General features: G+C 42.2%; 1 protein-coding gene across 1 annotated transcript in view; it reads right to left on the minus strand.

Annotated features, from left to right (window-relative positions):
- Window positions 1-3,543: 3,543 nt before the first annotated feature.
- Window positions 3,544-11,520, minus strand: part of LOC124040707 (FYVE and coiled-coil domain-containing protein 1-like) — a 62,677-nt gene continuing 54,700 nt past the window's right edge. The window contains exons 17-18 of the mRNA XM_046357781.1: window positions 8,524-8,618; window positions 3,544-4,619 (exon numbers count right to left, since the gene is read on the minus strand). Coding sequence (XP_046213737.1) covers window positions 4,550-4,619; window positions 8,524-8,618 — 165 coding nt within the window. The 3' untranslated portion in view covers window positions 3,544-4,549. The remainder of the gene's footprint in view (window positions 4,620-8,523; window positions 8,619-11,520) is intronic.

Genomic DNA, 11,520 nt, shown 5'->3' on the forward strand with positions numbered 1-11,520 from the left:
CTCCTAATCTCTGTACCTAACCCTTCTGTATAATGATGACTCCTAATCTCTGTACCTAACCCTTCTGTATAATGATGACTCCTAATCTCTGTACCCAACCCTTCTGTATAATGATGACTCCTAATCTCTGTACCTAACCCTTCTGTATAATGATGACTCCTAATCTCTGTACCTAGCCCTTCTGTATAATGATGACTCCTAATCTCTGTACCCAACCCTTCTGTATAATGATGACTCCTAATCTCTGTACCCAACCCTTCTGTATAATGATGACTCCTAATTTCTGTACCCAACCCTTCTGTATAATGATGACTCCTAATCTCTGTACCTAACCCTTCTGTATAATGATGACTCCTAATCTCTGTACCTAGCCCTTCTGTATAATGATGACTCCTAATCTCTGTACCCAACCCTTCTGTATAATGATGACTCCTAATCTCTGTACCTAACCCTTCTGTATAATGATGACTCCTAATCTCTGTACCTAACCCTTCTGTATAATGATGACTCCTAATCTCTGTACCCCACACATACCATTATCTGGAAGGTCCCTCATTCCAGCAGTGAATTTCAAACACAGATTCAACCACAAAGACCAGGGATGTTTTCCAATGCCTCGTAAAGAAGGGCACCTATTTGTGAATCGGTAAAAACATGTCTTTTTTTAAAGCAGACATTGAATATCCCTTTGAGGCTAAGTTATTAATTACTTTGGATGGTGTGTCACCCAGTCACTACAAAGATACAGGCGTCCTTCCTAACTCAGTTGCCGGAGCAGAAGGAAACAGCTCAGATATTTCACCATGAGGCCAGTGGTGACTTTAAAACAGCTACAAGGTTGAAAGGCTGTGATAGGAGAAGACTGAGGATGGATCAACAACAGTGTAGTTACACCACAATAGTAACCAATAGTAACCTGATTGACAGAGTGAAAACAAGGCACTAATGTAGTACTGCAAAAAATGTGGCTAAGCAATTCACATTTAGTTCTGAATACAAAAATGCTATGTTTGGGGCAAATCCAAGCTTTTTGTTTAGGGCAAATCCAAGCTTTTTGTTTGGGGCAAATCCAAGCTTTTTGTTTGGGGCAAATCCAAGCTTTTTGTGTGGGGCAAATCCAAGCTTTTTATTTGGGGCAAATCCAAGCTTTTTGTTTGGGGCAAATCCAAGCTTTTTGTTTGTGGCAAATCCAAGCTTTTTGTTTAGGGCAAATCCAAGCTTTTTATTTGGGGCAAATCCAAGCTTTTTATTTGGGGCAAATCCAAGCTTTTTCCACGTTTTGTTACGTTACAGCCTAATTCTAAAATTGATTAAATCAATACCCCATAACGGCAAAGTGAAAACAGGTTTAGACATTTTTGCAAATATATTAAAAACAAAACTACCTTATTTACAATATTTAATCATTTACATATGTATTCAGACCCTTTGCTATGAGATTCAAAATTAAGTTCAGGTGCATCCTGTTTCCATTGATCATCCCTGAGATGTTTCTACAAGTTGATTGGATTTGGAAAGGCACACACCTGTCTATATTAAGGTCCCACAGTTGACATTGCATGTCAGAGCAAAAACCAAGCCATGAGGTCGAAGGAATGGTCCGTAGAGCTCCGAGACAGGATTGTGTCGAGGCACAGATCTGGGGAAGGGTACAAAAAAATGTCTACAGCATTAAAGGTCAGTGGCCTCCATCATTCGTAAATGGAAGAAGTTTGGAACCACCAAGACTCTTCCTAGAGCTGGTCACCCTGTCAAACTGAGCAGAGAAGGGACTTGGTCAGGAAGGTGACCAAGAACCCGATGGTCACTCTGACAAAGCTCTAGAGTTCCTCTGTAAGATAGGGGAACGTTCCAGAAGGACAACCATCTCTGCAGCACTCCACCAATCAGGCCTTTACGGTAGAGAGGCCAGACAGAAGTCACTTCTCAGTAAAAGGCACATGGCAGCCTGCTTGGAGTTTGGGGCGAAGGTTCACCTTCCAACAGGACAGCGATCCTAAGCACACAGCCAAGACAACGCAGAAGTGGCTTCGGGACAAGTCTGAATATCCTTGAGTGGCCAAGCCAGAGCTCGGACTTGAACCCCGATCAAACATCTCTGGAGAGACCTGAAAATAGCTGTGTAGTGACGCTCCCCATCCAATCTGACAGAGCTTGAGAGGTTCTGTAGAGGTTCTGTAGAGAAGAATGGGTTAAACTCCACAAATACAGGTGTGCCAAGCTTGTGGCGTAATACCCAAGAAGATTCGAGGCTGTAAATGCTGCCAAAGGTGCTTCAACAAAGTACTGAGTAAAGGGACTTAATACTTATGTAAATGTGATATTTCAGTATAAAAAAAGAAAACGTTTTCGCTTTGTCATTATGGTGTATTGTGATGTCATTATGGTGTATTGTGATGTCATTATGGTGTATTGTGTGTAGATTGATGAGGTAAAAAAAACGATGTAATCCATTTTAAAATAATGCTGTAAAGTAACAAGATATGGAAAAAGTCAAGGGGCCTGAATATTTTCCGAATGCACTCTAGTGGTAGCTGTGAGATGAATTCACATTTCAGCAGAACATGAACCTAAAACACAAGGCCAAATCTACACCGGAGTTGCTTACCAAGAAGACAGTGAATGTCCCTGAGTGGTGGAGTTACAGTTTTGACTTAAATCTGCTTGAAAATCTATGGCAAGACCTGAAAATGGTGGTCTAGCAATGATCAACAACCAATTTGACAGACGTCGAAGAATTTTGAAAAGAATAATGGGAAAATATTGCACAATCAATGTGTGGAAAGCTCTTAGAGACCTAGATAACGCTGCCAAAGGTGGTTCTACAAAGTATTGACTGAGAGTTGTGAATACAGTGCCTTGCGAAAGTATTCTGCCCCCTTGAACTTTGCGACCTTTTGCCACATTTCAGGCTTCAAACATAAAGATATCAAACTGTATTTTTTTGTGAAGAATCAACAAGTGGGACACAATCATGAAGTGAAAAGACATTTTTTGGATATTTCAAACTTTTTTAACAAATCAAAAACTGAACAATTGGGCGTGCAAAATTATTCAGCCCCTTTACTTTCAGTGCAGCAAACTCTCTCCAGAAGTTCAGTGAGGATCTCTGAATGATCCAATGTTGACCTAAATGACTAATGATGATAAATACAATCCACCTGTGTGTAATCAAGTCTCCGTATAAATGCACCTGCACCGTGATAGTCTCAGAGGTCCGTTAAAAGCGCAGAGAGCATCATGAAGAACAAGGAACACACCAGGCAGGTCCGAGATACTGTTGTGAAGAAGTTTAAAGCCGGATTTGGATACAAAAATATTTCCCAAGGTTTAAACATCCCAAGGAGCACTGTGCAAGCGATAATATTGAAATGGAAGGAGTATCAGACCACTGCAAATCTACCAAGACCTGGCTGTCCCTCTAAACTTTCAGCTCATACTGAGTGTTTCCACTCTGGGTATTATTGAACCAGACCAGTTCAGACCAGTGTTGGTGTTTGGTACAGGTAAACCTATTGATATAGCAGCTAAGAGAAACATTGAAACATTTAACATGCTTTAATTGGATCAATAACAGTGTTTTCATATGACCTTTCTCTGCCTACTATTTTCTAAACCAGACCAGACCTCCTGATTCAGCAGCAGGAACATTCTAACTCCTTGTTTTACATGACGTCACAACCCTCCAGTCTGTCCGGGTCCATTCAACCCTCCAGTCTGTCCGGGTCCATTCAACCCTCCAGTCTGTCCGGGTCCATTCAACTCTCCAGTCTGTCCGGGTCCATTCAACTCTCCAGTCTGGCCGGGTCCATTCAACCCTCCAGTCTGTCCGGGTCCATTCAACCCTCCAGTCTGTCCGGGTCCATTCAACCCTCCAGTCTGTCCGGGTCCATTCAACTCTCCAGTCTGTCCGGGTCCATTCAACTCTCCAGTCTGGCCGGGTCCATTCAACTCTCCAGTCTGGCCGGGTCCATTCAACTCTCCAGTCTGGCCGGGTCCATTCAACTCTCCAGTCTGGCCGGGTCCATTCAACTCTCCAGTCTGGCCGGGTCCATTCAACTCTCCAGTCTGGCCGGGTCCATTCAACTCTCCAGTCTGGCCGGGTCCATTCAACTCTCCAGTCTGGCCGGGTCCATTCAACTCTCCAGTCTGTCCGGGTCCATTCAACTCTCCAGTCTGGCCGGGTCCATTCAACTCTCCAGTCTGGCCGGGTCCATTCAACTCTCCAGTCTGGCCGGGTCCATTCAACCCTCCAGTCTGGCCGGGTCCATTCAACTCTCCAGTCTGTCCGGGTCCATTCAACTGAAGGCACAGTTCATTTGACCTACAGATACACAGACCAGTCGTAGAACCATGACTGACACACAGGCACTCTACTTTAACAACACAACCAAACCTCCCTCTTATATAATAACAACAGCCAGATGACGAAAAGAGAACAGAGTTTTTCTCATCTTAGTCAGTCCCTTTGTTTCAAACACCCTCTCATCTAAAGAGAACAGAGAGACTGCGGATAAAGGACCAGAACAGTCTTCTCCTCTCCAGACAGTCAATGTGTTCCATCGTAGACCACTGGCTGCTCAACACTCAGACGATACAACACCTTCTTAGAGATGAACCTACACCACAGATGATAGGATAGAGAGGAGACAGAACAGGGTGAGGGGGGGATAGAGAGGAGACAGAACAGGGTGAGGGGGGATAGAGAGGAGACAGAACAGGGTGAGGGGGATAGAGAGGAGACAGAACAGGGTGAGGGGGATAGAGAGGAGACAGAACAGGGTGAGGGGGATAGAGAGGAGACAGAACAGGGTGAGGGGGATAGAGAGGAGACAGAATGGGGTGAGGGGGATAGAGAGGAGACAGAACAGGGTGAGGGGGATAGAGAGGAGACAGAACAGGGTGAGGGGGATAGAGAGGAGACAGAACAGGGTGAGGGGGATAGAGAGGAGACAGAATGGGGTGAGGGGGATAGAGAGGAGACAGAACGGGGTGAGGGGGATAGAGAGGAGACAGAATGGGGTGAGGGGGATAGAGAGGAGACAGAACGGGGTGAGGGGGGATAGAGAGGAGACAGAACGGGGTGAGGGGGATAGAGAGGAGACAGAATGGGGGTGAGGGGGGATAGAGAGGAGACAGAATGGGGTGAGGGGGATAGAGAGGAGACAGAACGGGGTGAGGGGGATAGAGAGGAGACAGAATGGGGTGAGGGGGATAGAGAGAGACAGAATGGGGTGAGGGGGATAGAGAGGAGACAGAACGGGGTGAGGGGGGATAGAGAGGAGACAGAACGGGGTGAGGGGGATAGAGAGGAGACAGAACAGGGTGAGGGGGATAGAGAGGAGACAGAACAGGGTGAGGGGGGATAGAGAGGAGACAGAACAGGGTGAGGGGGATAGAGAGGAGACAGAACAGGGTGAGGGGGATAGAGAGGAGACAGAACGGGGTGAGGGGGATAGAGAGGAGACAGAACGGGGTGAGGGGGGATAGAGAGGAGACAGAACAGGGTGAGGGGGGGATAGAGAGGAGACAGAACAGGGTGAGGGGGGATAGAGAGGAGACAGAACAGGGTGAGGGGGGATAGAGAGGAGACAGAACAGGGTGAGGGGGGATAGAGAGGAGACAGAACAGGGTGAGGGGGGGATAGAACATACAGACTGTTACATCCATCATGTTATAGATGTGTACCTGGAGAAGGAGTTATTGACCTGTGTGTGTATAGAAGTGTGTGTGTGAATAGATGTGTGTGTGTATAGACGTGTGTGTGTGTGTGTATAGATGTGTGTGTGTGCATAGATGTGTGTGTGTGCATAGATGTGTGTGTGTGTATCAGGAGAAGGAGTTATAGACCTGTGTGTGTATAGATGTGTGTGTATATAGATGTGTGTGTATAGATGTGTGTGTATATAGATGTGTGTGTGTGTGTGTATAGATGTGTGTGTGTTCCTGGAGAAGGAGTTATTGACCTGTGTGTGTATAGAAGTGTGTGTGTGTATAGATGTGTGTGTGTGTGTATAGATGTGTGTATAGATGTGTGTGTGTGTGTATAGATGTGTGTGTGTGTGTATAGATGTGTGTGTGTGTGTATAGATGTGTGTGTGTGTGTATAGATGTGTGTGTGTGTATAGATGTGTGTGTGTGTGTATAGATGTGTGTGTGTGTGTGTGTGTATAGATGTGTGTGTGTGTGTATAGATGTGTGTGTGTGTGTGTATAGATGTGTGTGTGTGTATAGATGTGTGTGTGTATAGATGTGTGTGTGTGTGTATAGATGTGTGTGTGTGTGTGTATAGATGTGTGTGTGTGTGTGTGTATATGTGTGTGTGTGTGTGTATAGATGTGTGTGTGTGTGTATAGATGTGTGTGTGTGTGTATAGATGTGTGTGTGTGTGTATAGATGTGTGTGTGTGTGTATAGATGTGTGTGTGTGTGTATAGATGTGTGTGTGTGTATAGATGTGTGTGTGTGTATAGATGTGTGTGTGTATAGATGTGTGTGTGTGTGTGTGTGTATAGATGTGTGTGTGTGTATAGATGTGTGTGTGTGTGTATAGATGTGTGTGTGTGTGTGTGTATAGATGTGTGTGTGTGTGTATAGATGTGTGTGTGTGTGTGTGTGTATAGATGTGTGTGTGTGTATAGATGTGTGTGTGTGATGTGTAGATGTGTATAGATGTGTGTGTGTGTGTGTATAGATGTGTGTGTGTGTATAGATGTGTGTGTGTGTGTATAGATGTGTGTGTGTGTATCAGGAGAAGGAGTTATAGACCTGTGTGTGTATAGATGTGTGTGTATATAGATGTGTGTGTATAGATGTGTGTGTATATACATTTACATTTAAGTCATTTAGCAGACGCTCTTATCCAGAGCGACTTACAAATTGGTGCATTCACCTTATGACATCCAGTGGAACAACCACTTTACAATAGTGCATCTAAATATTTTAAGGGGGGGGGGTGAGAAGGATTACTTTATCCTATCCTAGGTATTCCTTAAAGAGGTGGGGTTTCAGGTGTCTCCGGAAGGTGGTGATTGACTCCGCTGTCCTGGCGTCGTGAGGGAGTTTGTTCCACCATTGGGGAGCCAGAGCAGCGAACAGTTTTGACTGAGCTGAGCGGGAACTGTACTTCCTCAGTGGTAGGGAGGCGAGCAGGCCAGAGGTGGATGAACGCAGTGCCCTTATTTGGGTGTAGGGCCTGATCAGAGCCTGGAGGTACTGAGGTGCCGTTCCCCTCACAGCTCCGTAGGCAAGCACCATGGTCTTGTAGCGGATGCGAGCTTCAACTGGAAGCCAGTGGAGAGAGCGGAGGAGCGGGGTGACGTGAGAGAACTTGGGAAGGTTGAACACTAGACGGGCTGCGGCGTTCTGGATGAGTTGTAGGGGTTTAATGGCACAGGCAGGGAGCCCAGCCAACATATAGATGTGTGTGTGTGTGTATAGATGTGTGTGTGTTCCTGGAGAAGGAGTTATTGACCTGTGTGTGTATAGAAGTGTGTGTGTGTATAGATGTGTGTGTGTGTGTGTGTGTGTATAGATAGATGTGTGTGTGTGTATAGATGTGTGTGTGTGTGTATAGATGTGTGTGTGTGTGTATAGATGTGTGTGTGTGTGTATAGATGTGTGTGTGTGTGTATAGATGTGTGTGTGTGTGTATAGATGTGTGTGTGTGTATAGATGTGTGTGTGTGTGTGTATAGATGTGTGTGTGTGTGTATAGATGTGTGTGTGTGTGTATAGATGTGTGTGTGTGTATAGATGTGTGTGTGTGTGTATAGATGTGTGTGTGTGTGTATAGATGTGTGTGTGTGTGTATAGATGTGTGTGTGTGTGTATAGATGTGTGTGTGTGTGTATAGATGTGTGTGTGTATAGATGTGTGTGTGTGTGTGTGTATAGATGTGTGTGTGTGTGTATAGATGTGTGTGTGTGTATAGATGTGTGTGTGTGTGTGTGTATAGATGTGTATGTGTGTGTGTGTGTATAGATGTGTGTGTGTATAGAAGTGTGTGTGTATAGATGTGTGTGTGTGTGTATAGATGTGTGTGTGTGTGTATAGATGTGTGTGTGTGTGTATAGATGTGTGTGTGTGTATAGATGTGTGTGTGTGTGTATAGATGTGTGTGTATATAGATGTGTGTGTGTGTGTGTGTATAGATGTGTGTGTGTACCTTGAGAAGGAGTTGTCAAAGATGAGTGTGTATAGATGTGTGTGTGTATAGATGTGTGTGTGTGTATAGATGTGTGTGTGTGTGTGTATAGATGTGTGTGTGTACCTTGAGAAGGAGTTGTCAAAGATGAGTGTGTATAGATGTGTGTGTGTGTGTATAGATGTGTGTGTGTGTATAGATGTGTGTGTGTACCTTGAGAAGGAGTTGTCAAAGATGAGTGTGTATAGATGTGTGTGTGTATAGATGTGTGTGTGTGTACCTTGAGAAGGAGTTGTCAAAGATGAGTGTGTATAGATGTGTGTGTGTGTATAGATGTGTGTGTGTATAGAAGTGTGTGTGTATAGATGTGTGTGTGTACCTTGAGAAGGAGTTGTCAAAGATGAGTGTGTAGACTATCAGCTCTCCTGTCATGGTCTCTTTGTGGGATTGACAACGAGTCAGAGGGATCAGTACCTGGAATAGAGAGAGACAGGACAGAATACCTTAACCCTATACCTTAGAACACATTAAACCTAACCCTATACCTTAGAACACATTAAACCTAACCCTATACCTTAGAACACATTAAACCTAACCCTATACCTTAGAACACATTAAACCTAACCCTATACCTTAGAACACATTAAACCTAATCCTAACCCTATACCTTAGAACACATTAAACCTAACCCTATACCTTAGAACACATTAAACCTAACCCTATACCTTAGAACACATTAAACCTAATCCTAACCCTATACCTTAGAACACATTAAACCTAATCCTATACCTTAGAACACATTAAACCTAACCCTATACCTTAGAACACATTAAACCTAACCCTATACCTTAGAACACATTAAACCTAACCCTATACCTTAGAACACATTAAACCTAACCCTATACCTTAGAACACATTAAACCTAACCCTATACCTTAGAACACATTAAACCTAATCCTAACCCTATACCTTAGAACACATTAAACCTAACCCTATACCTTAGAACACATTAAACCTAACCCTATACCTAAACCCTAATCCTACCTTAGAACACATTAATCCTAACCCTATACCTTAGAACACATTAAACCTAACCCTATACCTTAGAACACATTAAACACATTAATCCTAACCCTATACCTTAGAACACATTAAACCTAATCCTAACCCTATACCTTAGAACACATTAAACCTAACCCTATACCTTAGAACACATTAAACCTAACCCTATACCTTAGAACACATTAAACCTAACCCTATACCTTAGAACACATTAAACCCTATACCTTAGAACCTAATCCTAACCCTATACCTTAGAACACATTAAACCTAACCCTATACCTTAGAACACATTAAACCTAACCCTATACCTTAGAACACATTAAAATCCTAACCCTATACCTTAGAACACATTAATCCTAACCCTATACCTTAGAACACATTAAACCTAACCCTATACCTTAGAACACATTAAAACCTAATCCATTAACCCTATACCTTAGAACACATTAATCCTAACCCTATACCTTAGAACACATTAAACCTAACCCTATACCTTAGAACACATTAAACCTAACCCTATACCTTAGAACACATTAAACCTAACCCTATACCTTAGAACACATTAAACCTAACCCTATACCTTAGAACACATTAAACCTAATCCTAACCCTATACCTTAGAACACATTAAACCTAACCCTATACCTTAGAACACATTAAACCTAACCCTATACCTTAGAACACATTAAACCTAACCCTATACCTTAGAACACATTAATCCTAACCCTATACCTTAGAACACATTAAACCTAACCCTATACCTTAGAACACATTAATCCTAACCCTATACCTTAGAACACATTAATCCTAACCCTATACCTTAGAACACATTAAACCTAACCCTATACCTTAGAACACATTAATCCTAACCCTATACCTTAGAACACATTAAACCTAACCCTATACCTTAGAACACATTAAACCTAAACCCTAACCCTACCTTAGAACACATTAAACCTAACCCTATACCTTAGAACACATTAAACCTAACCCTATACCTTAGAACACATTAAACCTAACCCTATACCTTAGAACACATTAATCCTAACCCTATACCTTAGAACACATTAAACCTAATCCTAACCCTATACCTTAGAACACATTAAACCTAACCCTATACCTTAGAACACATTAAACCTAATCCTAACCCTATACCTTAGAACACATTAAACCTAATCCTAAACACATTAATCCTAACCCTATACCTTAGAACACATTAAACCTAATCCTAACCCTATACCTTAGAACACATTAATCCTAACCCTATACCTTAGAACACATTAAACCTAATCCTAACCCTATACCTTAGAACACATTAAACCTAACCCTATACCTTAGAACACATTAAACCTAACCCTATACCTTAGAACACATTAATCCTAACCCTATACCTTAGAACACATTAAACCTAACCCTATACCTTAGAACACATTAAACCTAACCCTATACCTTAGAACACATTAAACCTAATCCTAACCCTATACCTTAGAACACATTAAACCTAACCCTATACCTTAGAACACATTAAACCTAACCTAACCCTATACCTTAGAACACATTAAACCTAACCCTATACCTTAGAACACATTAATCCTAACCCTATACCTTAGAACACATTAAACCTAACCCTATACCTTAGAACACATTAAACCTAATCCTAACCCTATACCTTAGAACACATTAAACCTAACCCTATACCTTAGAACACATTAAACCTAACCCTAACCCTATACCTTAGAACACATTAAACCTAACCCTATACCTTAGAACACATTAATCCTAACCCTATACCTTAGAACACATTAAACCTAATCCTATACCTTAGAACACATTAATCCTAACCCTATACCTTAGAACACATTAAACCTAATCCTAACCCTATACCTTAGAACACATTAAACCTAACCCTATACCTTAGAACACATTAAACCTAATCCTATACCTTAGAACACATTAAACCTAACCCTATACCTTAGAACACATTAAACCTAATCCTAACCCTATACCTTAGAACACATTAAACCTAATCCTAACCCTATACCTTAGAACACATTAAACCTAACCCTATACCTTAGAACACATTAAACCTAACCCTATACCTTAGAACACATTAAACCTAATCCTAACCCTATACCTTAGAACACATTAAACCTAATCCTATACCTTAGAACACATTAAACCTAACCCTATACCTTAGAACACATTAAACCTAATCCTAACCCTATACCTTAGAACACATTAAACCTAACCCTATACCTTAGAACACATTAAACCTAACCCTATACCTAGAACACATTAAACCTAACCCTATACCT

This window comes from Oncorhynchus gorbuscha, linkage group LG08 (assembly GCF_021184085.1).
Source record: "Oncorhynchus gorbuscha isolate QuinsamMale2020 ecotype Even-year linkage group LG08, OgorEven_v1.0, whole genome shotgun sequence".
Classification (NCBI taxonomy): Eukaryota; Metazoa; Chordata; class Actinopteri; order Salmoniformes; family Salmonidae; genus Oncorhynchus; species Oncorhynchus gorbuscha.